This window comes from Schistocerca gregaria, chromosome 6 (assembly GCF_023897955.1).
Source record: "Schistocerca gregaria isolate iqSchGreg1 chromosome 6, iqSchGreg1.2, whole genome shotgun sequence".
Lineage (NCBI taxonomy): Eukaryota > Metazoa > Arthropoda > Insecta > Orthoptera > Acrididae > Schistocerca > Schistocerca gregaria.
In genome coordinates, this window is record NC_064925.1 from 99,733,111 (window position 1) to 99,751,321 (window position 18,211).

General features: G+C 44.6%; 1 protein-coding gene across 1 annotated transcript in view; it reads right to left on the reverse strand.

The window, feature by feature from the left end:
• LOC126278086 (cytochrome P450 4g1-like) overlaps positions 1-17,336 on the reverse strand; it is a 104,619-nt gene extending 87,283 nt beyond the window's left edge. Inside the window, exon 1 of the mRNA XM_049977930.1 lies at positions 17,125-17,336. Coding sequence (XP_049833887.1) covers positions 17,125-17,336 — 212 coding nt within the window. The remainder of the gene's footprint in view (positions 1-17,124) is intronic.
• Between the last annotated feature and the right edge of the window lie 875 nt (positions 17,337-18,211).

Sequence of the window (18,211 nt, forward strand, 5' to 3'; positions counted from 1 at the left end):
TCACTTGATGTTGTCTGCGCCTGCTCGCCATTTCTGGGTGCCACTGTTGGAGCTGTTTAAGTACTGCTGATGAAATGCTATGAGATTCCTATTTGCACCTGTTGACCATTGCTGGGTGCTACTGCTGGAACTGTCAACTACTCTGAGGAGTCCTACTTGTTTATTGAACTATTGCAAGGATTTTATGTGAATATTTGTATAAACTGATTTTTTGTGTATTTACTATGTATGAAATGTCATGAGACTCTTACCTGCACCTATCCGTCATTGCTGGCGCTATTGATTGAATTGTTTAACCACATGATACTTGTGTAAACTATTATGTAAAATCATATGTATGCAAGCATTTGTATTCCTTACTGTATTTTATATATTAGGTTATTGAAGGGTCAGTGCAAAGCCAAAATTTATTTAGTTATGTGGTATTTACTTATTTAATATTATCTTTTATTTTTGTCTGTATTTTTTTGAACGAATTTGGTGGTATTTTCACCACCAATGCTGGCAAAAATACCATCAAATTCTAGCCTGTGGAGGAGGGGCATATGAAAGGTGGCTACACTGAGTCAGAGCGCCAGAGATTGCGCCAAAGAGTATTATTCAGCCGCCTGCACTGGCAGTTGCCGCTGAGAAGTTGGAGAGAGTAGCAGTAGTTCTGAGGTAGGCGTGATGTGTGCTTGTTGAGACGTCGATAGAGTGCTAGTTGTTCTGTTGGGTAAGGCACCATATGTTATTCGACTGGGGATGTTGTAATGACCAGAGTGTATTTTTCATCAATATATATGAAGGTAACGAATTTTTTATTTTTATTTATTTCAAACTTCCTAACTAACAATGCCCCTTACTCACAGGTTCAGTCAACAAAGCATCTGGCTTGTGTTCATGTATTAGAGTGTAATTCTGGTTTCCATGTGCAGTCATAGTGTTTCTGGTTTTCTTAAAATTATTTCATTGTAAATGGCGTTTAAAGCATCTGATCGCATTGAGGAAGAACCGTGCCAGATGTGTATGCTGAATCACACTTCTACACACAGAACAGTTACACTGATACTTCGTGGTTCAGTAGCTTTTATAATTGCTGGGGACTTAATTAATTAATTGTATTAACGGAAATTTCCGTTCATTCGTTGTTGTAATTCTGTGCAGTCAGATTGCGTACTAATATTATTCAGGGCCAACCAGTTACGAGACTGCGTAACCGGACAAACAGCGATTAAAATTAAAATAATTTGCATTCTATTTAATTAAGCCCCCATAGAACTTACATAATCAAAGATATATAATGGACAACAAACGACTGCTGAAATAGAGAAAATCGCAGAGCACCAATAAAGCATGTTCTCTGGCTATGGTGGCTAACTATGCAATCTGTAGTTGACACCTCATTCGCGATAACGCAATGTGTCCACTCTGTGAGGAAATTTTCGATTTAGTTACAAACCTTATTACATATTCCACAGGAGAATGCTTCCTTTACAAGATGTCGCTTTGATGCTGAATGAATGGCTATTTGATTTTTTATATTCCCCTACTGAGTATATCATGTGTGAAGACCGCGAATTAGATGATCGATACCTCCAGAACACGCCCTAATAATACCTAACGACATTTTTTATTCCAGGTGCTCATATTTGAGCTTAGAATCTGTTCTGGCTTTAGTGAGAATGGCGGGGGCGTTCCTTTGAACACGAGACGACATATTTCCCTTCCTATCCTTGATGGATATGAATTATACCTTCATATCTGAAAATGTCACCAGACGTGAAATTATAATCTTTATGCCTTCTTTTTCTTCAGACTGACACTGAAAATCTACCATCGTCTTTAAAAAGTCACTAAATGTTCAGTGAAAAGATTCAAACCAGTTTTTCCTTGATTCTCTGCCAATTTTCAGGCCTGCTTGCTCTATAACACAATGTGACTCGCAAAGTTTAATGACAACGCAACAATAATTTCATTCAAAAGTTTCCAAAATAAATGTATTAGTAAGCTCAACAGGGAATGGTGCTGCACTAATGAATAGCTGTGTAATAACTCCCACCTTATAGATGAAACGCGTGCAAAACAATGAACTTGCCATTTGCGCGTTCTGAGGCTAAGCACTCACGACAACAACTTTCAAATCTTGACAGACGATGACTAAATTTATGCTGAAGAGTCGGAGGCAGATCTACTTGCGTCGTTGTTCCGAACTGCATACGTGACCAAACTACAGTTACCTTTAGTTCATTCATTCATGTTCTCATGTGTGATGTAATATTTACCAGTAGATCTCGAGGAGTGTCTAGCTGACAGTATTTTGTTGCTTATTTAGCACCGCCTATGGAACACGCGCACTGCAGTTAGGCGGTTATACACTGAAGAGCCAAAGAAATTGGCACAACTGCCTAATACCGTGTAGGGCCATCGCGGGTACGCAGAAGTGCCTCAAGGCGACGTGGCATGGACTCGACCAATGTTTGAAGTAGTGCCGGAGGGAAATCGCACCATGAAACCTGTAGGACTCTCAATAAATGCGCAAGAGTATGAGGGGGTGGTGATCTCTTCTGAACAGCACATTGCAGGCGTCCCAGATGTGCTCAATAATGTCCTGCTGGAGTAGCCCAAGTCCACCGGAATGCACATATCACTTCAAATACACACGCCGAATACCAGTACAAAGCCTCCACCAGCTTGAACAGTCCCCTGCTGACATGCAGGGTCCATGGATTCACTAGGTTGTCTCCATACCAGTACACATCCACCCGCTCGATGGAATTTGAATCGAGACAGGCAACATGTTTCCAGTCGTGAACAATCCAATGTCGGCGTTGACGGGCTCAGGCGAGGATTAAAGCTTTGTGTCGTGCAGTCATCAAGGGTAGACGAGTGGGCCTTCGCTTCGAATGCCCATGTGGACGACGTTTCATTGTATGGTTCGCACGCTGATACTTGTTGATGGCCCAGCACTGAAATCTGCGGAAGGGTTGCACTTCTGTCACGTTGAACGATTCTCTTCAGTCGTCGTTGGTGCCGTTCTTGTAGGATCTTTTTTCGCCCTCAGTGAAGCCAGAGATATGATGTTTTACCGGATTTCTGATAGTCACGGTACATTCGTGAAACGGTCCCAAGGGAAAATACCCACTTCATCGCTACCTCGGAGATATTGTGTCCCATCGCTCGTGCGCCGACTATAACACCACGTTCAAAGTCACTTAAATCCTGACAACCTGCCATTTTAGCAACAGTAACCAATCCAAAAACTGCGCCAAAAATATGGTTCGAATAGCTCTGAGAAATATGGGACTTAATATCTGCGGTCACCCGTCCCCTAGAACTTAGAACTCGTACTAACCTAAGGACATGACACAAATCCACGCCCAAGGCAGGATTCGAACCTGCGACCGTTGTGGTCGTGCGGTTCCAGACTGAAGCCCAACTGCGCCAGACACTTGTTTCTTATATAGGCGTTGCCAAACCCAGCGACGTATTGTACCTGTTTACATATTTCTGTATTTCAATATGGATGCCTATACTGGTTTCTTTGGCGCTTCAATGTACCTGCAGACGTGAGCGACAGGATCTGTCATGGGGCCTTATCTTCAGTTCGTTCATGACAGACTTGCCTGGAACTACATCAAGAAAGTTTGGGTGTGCTGTAGACTTGGAACTCTCAAAGAGGCACAGAGATCTTGAAGTTACCGAGTCCGTATTCTCCAATAAATGACCAATAATTGGTAAATATTTCTGCAATTGAGGGTTGGAGCCAAGCGCCGCTAAAACAGAAGTCTCAACGTTTCACCTAGGCGACAAATTGACCAACAAAGAGCCAACCACTTCGAAGAAAGGCTACTGAGATATATGTAAGTGCTCGCTTGACAGGACCCCCAGTTGCAGGGAACTTCTATAAAGAAAAGCTGTGCAAATATGAACTCTCAATAACGTTCTCCAGAAACACTGTTGCACATCTGCGGATCCTCGAAATCGACACCTCGTACTTCAGCTCTGAGATTGGTCTACCCTATTGGGGGGAAATGGCTCCTCAGCTTGGATGAATACTACTCACGCAAAACTTGTTGACGCACAGTCTCATAAATGACACAATGAGATCTACATCTACCTTCTGGCTACCTATTGTATTGTATTGTATTGTAACCGGGGACCTAGAAACGACGGAGAGGCTCCGTCCCCGCCTCATCCGCAGTGGTCCACAACCCCACGACGACTACCGCAGTCCACTTCACCCCTCCGCCGCCCCACACCGAATCCAGGATTATTGTACGGTTCGGCCCCGGTGGACCCCCAGGAAACGTCTCACACCAGAAGAGTGTAAACTGTATGTTTGCGTGGTGAGTAATGGTGGTGTACGCGTACGTGGAGAACTTGTTTGCGCAGCAATCGCCCACATAGAGTAACTGAGGCGGAAGCCCGCATTCGCCGAGGAAGATGGAAAATCGCCTAAAACCATCCACGGACTGCCTGGTTCACCGGACCTCGACACAAATCCGCCGAGCGGATTCGTGCTGGGGACCAGGTCCTCCTCCCCTCCCGGAAAGCCGTGTGTTAGACCGCACGGCCAACCGGGCGGGCGTGGCTACCCATACTTAGCCACATACCACCTCCATCTCTGCTGCAAGAAGAAATAATTATCAGCAGTTTCTGCTGACGACAAGGCAAAAAATAATACAATGTAATCATTGCCCCTACTTTAAGCGGATAGTGAGAGAGAGAGACTGATTTGTTCGAGTACTAGCGAATGTGAGAAGCACAGGTAGATATCAGTATCTACGTGGCCCATGTTTCCTCTCCCAACGCAAGACAATATTGTGTTCCAATCAGATTAACACATTATGCGAGAAATCACTTAATGATAAACATAATAAACAATAACACTTCGTGTCAGAACAGTAAGTAAAGCACACTTGGGAACATGGTGTAAGCCAAGAGCGTAAATAAGTCCCACCGTAGTAAGTACAGCATGATGAAACTTGAGATTAGATTCAACATAATGCAACGGCCAAGTCCCCACTCGCTCCACCATGTTGGACGTAAACGGAATTTTGGGGACACGGCCTCTGTCTAGCTCTCACAGGACAAAGACTTCACCCTTTGCAAGACATACAATGCGACGCTGTACAGCGAATGTTTTTGTAAGTACTGCACATGAGAAGACATCCTACGAAACATTACTAAATGCGAAAACTAATGGCAACAAATTAATGCCGGACGTAGTGGCCGAGCGGTTCTAGGCGCTACAGTCTGGAACCGCGAGACCGCTACGGTCGCAGGTTCGAATCCTGCCTCGGGCATGCATGTGTGTGATGTCCTTAGGTTAGTTAGGTTTAACTAGTTCTGAGTTCTAGGGGACTGATGACCTCAGAACTTAAGTCCCATAGTGCTCAGAACCATTTGAACCATTTTTTGAACAAATTAATCACTTCAAACATCCGGTTTGAGGACGTCGATGATATGACACTGATATCACTGATCATGCGGCTATTGTAGCAGCAATGGACCTCCAACGCAACAGTGAGATTTACACGTTCCCAATGTGTCATTTTTCAAAGAAGATCTCAGAACATTTACATCTGGGCAGGAGCATGTGGAAAAGCGGCCTTAAGTTTAAAAGAATTGTTGACCATGCAGAACAGATCATAATACGATGAATTCACCTTGACATAGAGTCAGAGTAAAGAAACTTCTAAAGAAACAGTGACCTCATAATAAGTGTAAAATAGATCATAGAGCTATCAAGAGAGCAATGCTTGAAGAGTTTAATGACCATTGTAGAAAAATCTTATCGCTTCGTACCTCACAAGACACTAGTAATTAGGACAGTACGTAAAGGCTGTCAGCTGCACCACAGAGGTAGTGTCCGTATGCTCGTGGATGACACAGGAAACGAAACTAAGAACAGAAAAGCAAAATCGGAAAAAATGAACTCCGATTTCAAATGTTCGTTTATTAAGGAGTATACAGGAATATTGTCTCTGTTTATATTTGCACCATTACATATACGAGTGATACAAATGTTAGTGTCTGTGGCTAAAATCGCTAAAATTAAATAAGGCACCAGGCTCTGACAGCATATCAGATTCTATAAAGAATTTGCTGCTTTGCTCCGATTACAACCGTAATATACCATAGTCCCCCTGAGCAAAAATATCTACACATTGATTCTAAAAAGCCAAGCTATGATGAGAGAAGCAAAAGTGATGGACAAAAGTACTTTCATATCTCACTGACGTCCATCTGTTATAGGCTCATAGAACATACAGTGAGCTCAAAGAAAAAAGGGCTATCTTGAAAAGAATTGCCTCCGCCGTGCGAACCAGTATAAATTCTGATAACATCGTTCATGCTAAACCTAACTTCTCTCGTGTGATCCTAAAAGCCACGGACCATGATAGTCTGGCGAGTGCAATATTTCTTGACTTCCGCAACGGATTTACAGGAAACTATACCAGTAACTACTACTAAAAAATTTTGTGATTACACTGGTTATTAAACGAATTTGTCACAGAGTTTAGAATTCCTTTTTAGGGAGGACGCAGCATGTGTTTTGGGTGGAGAGCCATCGACAGAAGTAGTTTTAGACCTTAGGGACGTGTGTTGGGACCCTATTAACGACCTGGCAGACAATATTAATCTAAGAAATTTCGCAGATGATGCAGTCGTCTACTTGAAAAAGAAAGTGAAAATGATGAGGCAGACCTTGATAAGAATTCAAAATGGAGCAAAGATGGGTAACTACTTTTATACGTGGACTATCTGGGTAGACTGCGTTGCCCGTGAATGCATGTATTCAAATCTTCTATTAGTTCCTCTTCTCCTTACCCCTTTGTCCATCTTCTCCTCTCCCCCCTCCTCCCTGTCTGTGCACATCTCTTTCCCTCTCTATGTCTGTCCATCTGCTTCTCCCCAATTCTGTCTCCGAATTATCGTACTTACCCCAACAGTAGGCGGATAGTTCTTATCCGCGCAGTACTTGTTTCCAAATCGTATCTAATATGTGTACTAAATTTGACTGAAGTCGTTCCAGGGGTTTCGGATGAGCTTTTTACCCGTGTCTGTGCCCGCGTATACACATGTCAAATATATTTCACAAATATTTAACATGTTTGACACCTAATTTTACAAGTATTTTACGTGTGCCTCTAGAGAGTTTCTCCCTGTAATTTTCGTATAACTCAATGTTTATGACGTCGTATCCACTGAACTACATATGTGTACTAAATTTGACTGAAGTCGATCCAGGGGTTTCGGATGAGATTTTTACCCGTGTCTGTACTCGCGTATACACATGTCAAATATATTTCACAAATATTTAACACGTTTGACACCTAATTTTACAAGTATTTTACGTGTGCCTCTAGAGAATTTCGCCCTGTAATTTTCGTATAACTCAATGTTTATGACGTCGTATCCACTGAACTACATATGTGTACTGAATTTGACTGAAGTCGTTCCAGGGGTTTCGGATGAGATTTTTACCCGTGTCTGTACTCGCGTATACACATGTCAAATATATTTCACAAATATTTAACACGTTTGACACCTAATTTTACAAGTATTTTACGTGTGCCTCTAGAGAATTTCGCCCTGTAATTTTCGTATAACTCAATGTTTATGACGTCGTATCCACTGAACTACATATGTGTACTAAATTTGACTGAAGTCGTTCCAGGGGTTTCGGATGAGATTTTTACCCGTGTATGTGCCCGCGTATACACATGTCAAATATATTTCACAAATATTTAACATGTTTGACACCTAATTTTACAAGTATTTTACGTGTGCCTCTAGAGAGTTTCGCCCTGTAATTTTCGTATAACTCAATGTTTATGACGTCGTATCCACTGAACTACATATGTGTACTAAATTTGACTGAAGTCGATCCAGGGGTTTCGGATGAGATTTTTACCCGTGTCTGTGCTCGTGTATACACATGTCAAATATATTTCACAAATATTTAACATGTTTGACACCTAATTTTACAAGTATTTTTCGTGTGCCTCTAGAGAATTTCGCCCTGTAATTTTCGTATAACTCAATGTTTATGAAGTCGTATCCACTGGACTACATATAGTATAATGATGTGATTTGCAGGTAACTCCAGTATTATACGTGACTGCTGTCTAAGAAATGTTTTTTGCAGCAAAGAAATAATAAACTGAAATGTCATGCATGACAAGGTAATATCCGGAGTACCACAGGGAAGTGTGATAGGACTATTGCTGTTTATAGTATATACAAATGATGTAGTAGAAAGCGTTGGATGCTCTTTGCTATTCGCAGATGATGAAGTTGTCTATACCATAGTAGCAACGCCAGAAGATAGTAAGAATATGCAGCACGACCTGCAGAGAATTGATGATTGGTGCAGACTCTGGCAAAATGTAATATATTGTGGATATATAGGAAAAGAAATTCACTACTGTACAGCTACACTATGGATGACAAACAGCTGGAGACCGCGTCTGCCATGATATATCTAGGCGTAACTATCCAGAGCGACCTCAAGTGGAATGACCATATAAAACAGATAGTGGGAAAAGCAGACACCAGACTCAGATTCAGCGAAAGAATCTCAAGCAAATGTAACTCATCCAGAAAAGAAGTGGCTTATAAAGCTCTTGTTCGCCCGATTCTTGAGTACTGTTCATCTATCTGGGATCCCTATCAGGTAGGAACGATAGAGGAAATAGAGAAGATCCAGCGAAGAGAGGCACGTTTCGTCAAGGGACCGTTTAATTGGCGAGAGATTGTTTACCATCTACCATCTACTCCACTGGCAGACGTTACAAGAGAGGCGTTATGCATCAGGGGGAGAGTTACTATTGAAATTTCGGCACATGTCGCGTCTTGACCACGAGGAGAAAATTGGAGAAATTGAAGCCTTAACACGCACTATTCGCGAGTCGAACAGGTTTGGAGGGGTCAGGGTTGGAGGGATCAGAGCCATTAGGTGGCTTGCGGAGTATGATGTAGATGTAGATGCGTCAGTTTTTCACATACCTCAATTTATGACAACGTATCTCCAGAAGAACACTATGTAATCAAAAGTATCCGAACACCCCCAAAAACATACATTTTTCATATTCCGTGCATCGTGCTGCCTCCTAGTGCCAGGTACTCCTTACATCGATCTCGGTAGTCATCAATCGTGAGAGAGCAGAAAGGGGCGTTCCGCGGAACTCACGGACTTCTAACGTGGTCATTTGATTGGGTGTCATTTGTGTCATACGTCTGTACGCGAGATTTCCACACTCCTAAACATCCCTAGGTCCACTGTTTCCGATGTGATAGTGAAGCAGAAACGTGAAGGGACACGTACAGCACAAAAGCGCACAGGTCGACCTCGCCTGTTGACTGACAGAGACCGCTGACAGTTGAAGACGGTCGTAATGTGTAATAGGCAAACATCTACCCAGACCACCACACAAGAATTAAAAACTGCATCAGGATCCACTGCAAGCACTATGACAATTAGGCGGGAGTTGAGAAAACTTGGATTTCATGGTCGAGAGGCAGCTCATAAGCCACACACCACGCCGGTAAATGCCAAACGACGCCTCGATTGGTATAAGGAGCGTAAACATTGGACGACTGGACAGTGGAAAAACGTTATGTGCAGTGACGAATCACGGTACACAATGCGGCGATCCGATGGCAGGTGTGGGTATGGCAAATGGTCTGTAATGGACTGGCCTGCACAGAATAGTGACCTGAACCCCACAGAACACCTTTGGAATGTTTTGGAACGCCGACGTCGTGCCAGGCCTCACCGACCGACATCGATACCTTTCCTCAGTGCAGCACTTCGTGAAGAATGGGCTGCCATTCCCCAAGAAACCTTCCAGTACCTGACTGAACGTAAGCCTGCGAGAGTAGAAGCTGTCATCAAGTCTAAGGATGGGCCCACGCCATACTGAATTCCAGCATTACCGATGGAGGGCGCCACGAACTTGTAAGTCATTTTCAGCCAGGTGTCCGGATACTTTTGATCACATAGTGTATGTGTCGTACAATCATATACTTACGGTGGTACATTTTGAGGTATTTGTGAATACTGTCTGCAGAACGTGTCATGAATGCCGTTAACAGTAAATAAGTAATACATTAAAACGTTAGGCATCATACTGCAGTTTTGTTGCATGAACAATGAACCGTCTGATAAACTTTTTACCTTTCACCATTCTGTAAGGTTTGTCAGCGAGGAAAAGTTTCGTAAAGGTTTTAAATTATGTGTAAAGTTTGTTGCAAGTCATTAAGTGCTCTCATTGTCAAATATTGGATGAAGAATGAACGGATATTCGCGCGTTGTGGGCTACATCGCTTTTTTACCCCTACACCCATCCCTTTGATAGGTAGGTAGTTCTCACCCCCCACAGCGACTCTTTTCAAACAGCAGTTGACGTGTGTACAAAGTTTGGTCGAAGTCCGTCCAGTGGTTTAGGAGGAGATGTATATACACGCATAAATTTGAACGTACATTCTTTTCTCGTATAATGAAATGAAATGTCGTGTGACGAGGGCCTCCCGTCGGGTAGACCGTTCGCCTGGTGCAAGTCTTTCGATTTGACGCCACTTCGGCGACTTGCGCGTCGATGGGGATGAAATGATGATGATTAGGACAACACAACACCAAGTCCCTGAATGGAGAAAATCTCCGACCCAGCCGGGAATCGAACCCGGGCCCTTTGGATTGACAATCTGTCGCGCTCGTAATATGTAGGGATAGATGTAAAGTCGTTCCCTTCAAAAAATTTAGAAAAATAGCATGCTAGAACCTGAATGAATCACAAATGGAAACAGTCGACTCTTACAAGTAGTTTTTGTAGTGATATAAAATGGAATGATCACATAGGTTGAAATGGCTCTGAGAACTATGGGACTTAACTTCTGAGGTCATCAGTCCCCTAGAACTTAGAACTACTTAAACATAACTAACCTAAGGACATCACACGCATCCATGCCCGAAGATGGACCGTAGCGGTCGCGCGGTTCCAGACTGTAGCACCTAGAACCGCTCGGCCACCCCGGCCGGCGATCACATAGATTCAGTCGTAGGTAGTACAGCTTGGAAAATACATTCATTGTACAAAGGAGACTGCTTACATATCACTCGTGCGTCCCATCTTAGAACTGCTGAAGCATGTGGAAATCACCGCAAAGATGAATGATGTACTCAGAGAAGGGTGGCACGAAGTGTCATAGGTATGTTTGACTCAGGGGAGAGCCTGAACTGGCGCACGTTTGAACATAGACGCCAGATGTCCTCGAAAGTGTGCTTACAAAGATTCGAGTGTCAATATCAAATTAAAAATCTATAAAAATATGTGATTTCTCTGAGCATCACTCCCGGAGGGTCGTGCAGATCGGGTTCGGCAAAAGACACCAAACACAGAGGTATTTATACAGTCATTCTTCCCGCGCTCCACACTCGATCGGGAGCAGAAGAAACGCTAAAATGTTGTAGCATCCTAAGTACTCTCTGCCACACACTTCAGAGCTCAGTGCTTTGCATAGTGTGCATGAATATGTATATTATGATGAGTTGCGTGTTAGTGGTCGAGAAAGTGCCTGTACTGGATGTATGACGATTTTTTGGCGTCAGTATGTTCTTTCGGACATACACGCCTGGAAATGGAAAAAAGAACACATTGACACCGGTGTGTCAGACCCACCATACTTGCTCCGGACACTGCGAGAGGGCTGTACGAGCAATGATCACACGCACTGCACAGCGGACACACCAGGAACCGCGGTGTTGGCCGTCGAATGGCGCTAGCTGCGCAGCATTTGTGCACCGCCGCCGTCAGTGTCAGCCAGTTTGCCGTGGCGTACGGAGCTCCATCGCAGTCTTTAACACTGGTAGCATGCCGCGACAGCGTGGACGTGAACCGTATGTGCAGTTGACGGACTTTGAGCGAGGGCGTATAGTGGGCATGCGGGAGGCCGGGTGGACGTACCGCCGAATTGCTCAACACGTGGGGCGTGAGGTCTCCACAGTACATCGATGTTGTCGCCAGTGGTCGGCGGAAGGTGCACGTGCCCGTCGACCTGGGACCGGACCGCAGCGACGCACGGATGCACGCCAAGACCGTAGGATCCTACGCAGTGCCGTAGGGGACCGCACCGCCACTTCCCAGCAAATTAGGGACACTGTTGGTCCTGGGGTATCGGCGAGGACCATTCGCAACCGTCTCCATGAAGCTGGGCTACGGTCCCGCACACCGTTAGGCCGTCTTCCGCTCACTCCCCAACATCGTGCAGCCCGCCTCCAGTGGTGTCGCGACAGGCGTGAATGGAGGGACGAATGGAGACGTGTCGTCTTCAGCGATGAGAGTCGCTTCTGTCTTGGTGCCAATGATGGTCGTATGCGTGTTTGGCGCCGTGCAGGTGAGCGCCACAATCAGGACTGCATACGACCGAGGCACACAGGGCCAACACCCGGCATCATGGTGTGGGAGCGATCTCCTACACTGGCCGTACACCTCTGGTGATCGTCGAGGGGACACTGAATAGTGCACGGTACATCCAGACCCTCATCGAACCCATCGTTCTACCATTCCTAGACCGGCAAGGGAAATTGCTGTTCCAACAGGACAGTGCACGTCCGCATGTATCTCGTGCCACCCAACGTGCTCTAGAAGGTGTAAGTCAACTACCCTGGCCCGCAAGATCTCCGGATCTGTCCCCCATTGAGCATGTTTGGGACTGGATGAAGCGTCGTCTCACGCGGTCTGCACGTCCAGCACGAACGCTGGTCCAACTGAGGCGCCAGGTGGAAATGGCATGGCAAGCCGTTCCACAGGACTACATCCAGCATCTGTACGATCGTCTCCATTGGAGAATAGCAGCCTGAATTGCTGCGAAAGGTGGATATACACTGTACTAGTGCCGACATTGTGCATGCTCTGTTGCCTGTGTCTATGTGCCTGTGGTTCTGTCAGTGTGATCATGTGATGTATCTGACCCCAGGAATGTGTCAATAAAGTTTCCCCTTCCTGGGACAATGAATTGACGGTGTTCTTATTTCAATTTCCATGAGTGTATATAAATTACAGTCAACACACAAACCTCTGCAAGGTCTGCAGGAGAGCTCCTGTGAAGTTGGGAATATAGTAGACGATGTACTGGCAGAATTAATGCTGTGCCGACGGGTCCTGAAACACGCTTGGGTAGCGCAGATGGCAGAGGTAAAGGTCCCGTGTTCGAGTCTGGGTCCGGCACACAGTTTTAATCTGCCAGGAAGTTTCAAGACACAGGTGGATTATTGACATTTACCTGCCACTGGGTACCGATTCATATCAGTGAGGAAGGTTGAAAATTTGTGCTGGATCAGGATTCGAACCCAAGTCTCCTGCTCACTGGGAAAACGACTGTTGAGCCATCAGGACAGACTGGTCAGAGCACCTGCACGGACTGTCGTAGTTCGACTCCCGTCACACGCAAATTATCCAAGTTATCCAAGCATCCTATATAGTTTCTAGCATTTGTAGACTTAGAGAAAGCTTTTGACAATGTTGACTGGAATACTCTCTTTCAAATTCTGAAGGTGGCAGGGGTAACATAAAGGGAGCGAAAGGCTATTTACAATTTGTAAAGAAACCAGGTGGCAGTTATAAGGGTCGAGGGACATGAAAGGGAAGCAGTGGTTGGGAAGGGAGTGAGACAGGGTTGTAGCCTCTCCCCGATGTTATTCAATCTGTGTATTGATCAAACAGTGAAGGAAACAAAAGAAAAATTCGAGGTAGGTATTAAAATCCATGGAGAAGAAATAAAAACTTTGAGTTTCGCCGATGACATTGTAGTTCTATCAGAGATAGCAAAGGACTTGGAAGAACAGTTGAACGGAATGGATGGTGTCCTGAAAGGAGGATATAAGATGAAGCAACACGAGGATAATGGAATGTAGTCGAATTAAGTCGGGTGATGCTGAGGGAATTAGGTTAGGAAATGAGACACTTAAAGTAGTAAAGGTGGTTTGCTATTTGGGGAGCAAAATAACTGATGATGGTCGAAGTAGAGGGGATATAAAATATAGACTGGCAATGGCAAGGAAAGCGTTTCTGAAGAAGAGAAATTTGTTGATATCGAGTATAGATTTAAGTGTGAGGAAGTCGTTTCTAAAAGTATTTGTATGGAGCGTAGCCATGTATGGAAGTGAAACATGGACGATAACTAGTTTGGACAAGAAGAGAGTAGAAACTTTCGAAATGTGGTGCTACAGAAGAATGCTGAAGATTTGATGGGCAGATCACATAACTAATGAGGAGGTACTGAAGAGGATTGGCGAGAAGAGAAGTTTGTGGTACAACTTGACTAGAAGAAGGGATCGGTTGGTAGGACATGTTCTGAGGCATCAAGGGATCACCAATTTAGTATTGGAGGGCAGCGTGGAGGGTAAAAATCGTAGAGGGAGACTAAGAGATGAATACACTAAGCAGATTCAGAAGGGTGTAGGTTGCAGTAGGCACTGGGAGATGAAGAAGCTTTCACAGGTTAGAGTAGCATAGAGAGCTGCATCAAATCAGTCTCAGGACTGAAGACCACAACAACAAATACATACACGCTAGACTCTTATGAGAATCGGCGAAACGCCGCGGTTAATGAGGATAATGGCACTACGTCAGTAGTTTCCGGATAAGTTGAGAATTTGGGTTGTCGGGAGGCGTATTACGGTAGTCTGAGCAGTTGCGATGATCACTGTGTCTGGATAGCTTAGTGGTTAGAGCATCTGCCTCGTCAGCAAGAGATCCGGTTTCCAATCGCGTTCCAGCACAAATTTCCAACATTCTCCATTCACCTAAATCAGCAGCGAAATGTCGGTAATTGTGTCTTTATTTAACGTTTTCTTCGCGTGTCAGAGGTTTCGCGTACGATCTACGTGCCGCACACTTCACTTTTTCGTGTTTCCTGATAGAACCACTGTATTATAATTGTACAATCGCATTGATTGCAGAGCACAACAACAGAACTTCTTGTAATTTTCTCGTCCCTCCTCCCGCACCCAACACCTCACTTTCTCACGAGTAGCGACTGATTCAAGATCGTACCAGACAGTTCATATGCATAAAGTAATAAACGCCTGATGACGAAAAAAGAAGCTTGAAACGCGTAGCAACGAGTTAAATTACAAGCTAAATAAACAATTTGACCAGTAGCAGAACAAAACAAATAACTTTTTCATGACAGTCACGGTACCAACACTTACAAGGGGAGGCCACGACGTTTGGAACGCGGATTTACTGCAAACTTCGTACACTCGTAGTATTCCACGAGGGCAACAAAATGTGTAAGCAGTTGCGCGCACTTTGAAGCGTTATGGAGAGAATTAACGGATCATCGAACTAACTGAACGGGTGTCATCGGACGTCCGCCCTGAACAAATTCAACGAACGACATAGAACAATTTTTTTTTTTTGAAAACGGATCGAGTTCCGTTCGTCAGTTTTTTCTTTTTTTTTCAACACAGTCATTATCTTTATTATTTATATTACAGTTGATATAATGGGGAAAATACGTGTAATCGGATGAACTTTTATTAAATTTATAATGTTATTTGGCAGTCTACTAATTTTTATTATCACAAATAATGTAAGATATCGACTAGTAAACGCGCATAAAGTGATACTGAAAATGTATGCTTGTCCGTGATTTGAGAAATCCCTTATACCTGGAAGGAGCCCGAAACGACTTGTTAACTCCAAGTTTTGACCGGCACAGACGGCTTTCGAAAGACGTACAAGTAATCGTCGCTTTTGACATTACGAGCACAAGTTGCAGGATGGTATTTTTCGTAAAAACGTAGAAAACATAAAGTTAAACGGCACCAGCTGCGTTGAATAAATGCTATGTTTCCGCATACGCAAGGTCTTTTGACGTTTTCCGTGGAAAAACAAACCTCGTTAACATTTTCAAAAACCTCTCGTTCAGACGATAGTTTGGAAGCAAACTAAGCATAACGCAATATTTCCTTAAAAATCGGCGCTGATAATTGGTTTTGTAGTACTGAGTGTATTTTAATAGCGTCTTCCGAGAAAGCCGGCCGCTGGTGGCCGAGCGGTTCTGGCGCTACAGCCTGGAACCGCGCGACCGCTACTGTCGCAGGTTCGAATCCTGCCTCGGGCATGGATGTGTGTGTTGTCCTTAGGTTAGTTAGGTTTAAGTAGTTCTAAGTTCTAGGGGACTTATGACTTCAACAGTTGAGTCCCATAGTGCTCAGAGCCATTTGAACCATTTCTTCCGAGAAGCAATTTCTCGTTCCCTTTCGATTAAGTACGAACAGTTTTGGAGACACGGACAAGACTACATTTTCAATATCACTTTACGCGTTTGGTCGTTTACTAGTCAATAGATACGAATACTATATTATTTGTGAAAATAATATTTAGTACACTGCCAAATAACATTTGTAAATTTAATAAAAGTTCATCAAATTACACGTATTTTTCCCATTATACCAATTGTAATATAAATAGTAAAGAAAATGACTGAGTTGAAAATAAAAAAGAAACCTGACCAACGGAACTCAATCCAGCGATCCAGTGGCTTGAACGCCAACCACTTTTTTTTAAACATTTTGTTCTATATTGTTCGTCGAATTTGTGCAGGGCGGACGTCCGATGACACCCGTTCAATTCGTTCGTTCATACCTCCGCTCACTTGATTTTTATTAGAAAGGGTAGCAACGCTCTGACCGAACACGCTGAGCTACCGTGTCATCACCATTCGGCTGCCGCCAATTCATGGTTAAAATGGCCACGCACAGCCACATATATTGGACGACCGAAATTATCTTGCGATTTTCTCAGAAACGCCTGAGAAGTAAGCGCTACTGCTTACACATTTTGTTGTCCTCGTGGAGTACTACGAGTGTACGAAGTTAACAGTAAATCCGCGTTCCAAACGTAGTGGCCTCCCCTTGTTAGTCAGTACGGCCACTGTCATTCCCCATTGAAAAAGAGTAAAAATATCTCATGGGCGTTATGATGTTTCTTAGATTCAACTGCGAACCAATATTCACTTTCTAAATGCATCACGGGGACTCTGCATACAGACGTACAACGGTGGTCGTCTTTTCCAAACACTACAGTGGGCCGCGTCAGTGCGTCGACCTGCAGGACGGTACCTCACCTGAAGATGTCCCCGTAGCGACTGTGCATCGCCCAGAGGCGGTCCCACAACACGGGCACTTTGTAGAAGCTGAATCCATTTCCCGCAAGCGGCAGTGTCGGGGGTCCTGGGATAGCCGTCCGACGGCGGTTGGCCCACAGCCAGGCAGCGACTGCCAGTAGCCCCGCAAACAGAGAAACCAGGACCACACAGGCAGCGAACACCACACACATGATTCAGCGTCTAGGGAGCTGCGCCACCGCCCTTCCCCTATTTATACGCTCTTGTCTCCCCACCAACTATCGTTCCAGGGCCTCTCCTGAAACAGATTGCCTATCCGAGTTCACACGTTTAAGATACTATTGCTTATTTTGGAAACCGCTACTAAAGTTATGCAACAAACTTTACTTCAAGGCCTCTCATCTCTCGTCCTTGAAAACAGCTTCCCAGTTCCTCTGACATTGGCCTACGTCTGGCACAAACACGTGCTCTGCCTCCTCGGTCAGTGACCCACATATGGGAGACACCACAGGTTAACGAGAGCGATTGCTTAAGAGAGGTACCTGTGTAACTCGACCGTAAACAATAAGTTGCGATGCCGGCGAACTGTGTTCAATTGCTTACCTAAGTTGCTGCATCTTAATCCATGCTCCGCAAGCCAACTTACCATGTCTGGCGCAGCGTTCCGTTTCGCACCATCCTTGCTCCATTTGCGAATGGATCATGAGAGGAATGACTGCCGATAATCCTCTGTATGAGATCTAATTTCTCTGATTTGCTCCTTGCGCTCATTTTGCGAGGGTTATGTTGGATGAAGTAAAACCCGACTTATCAGGGATCGTACTGTCCGCCCCCGGTAGCTGAGTGGTAGTCGGCACGGTAGCTCTGCGTGCTCGGTCAGAGGGTTAGCTACCCTCTGTAATAAAAAAGCTGAGTGAACGGATCAACAAAGAACCTGAACGAGTGTCATCAGACGTCCGCCCCGAACACATTCAACGAACGGTATCGAAGAAAATGAGCTCACAATATATGGTCAGCGCGACGGACTGTCGATCCTAAGGGCCTGGGTTCGATTCCCGACGGGGTCGGAGATTTTCTCCGCTCAGGG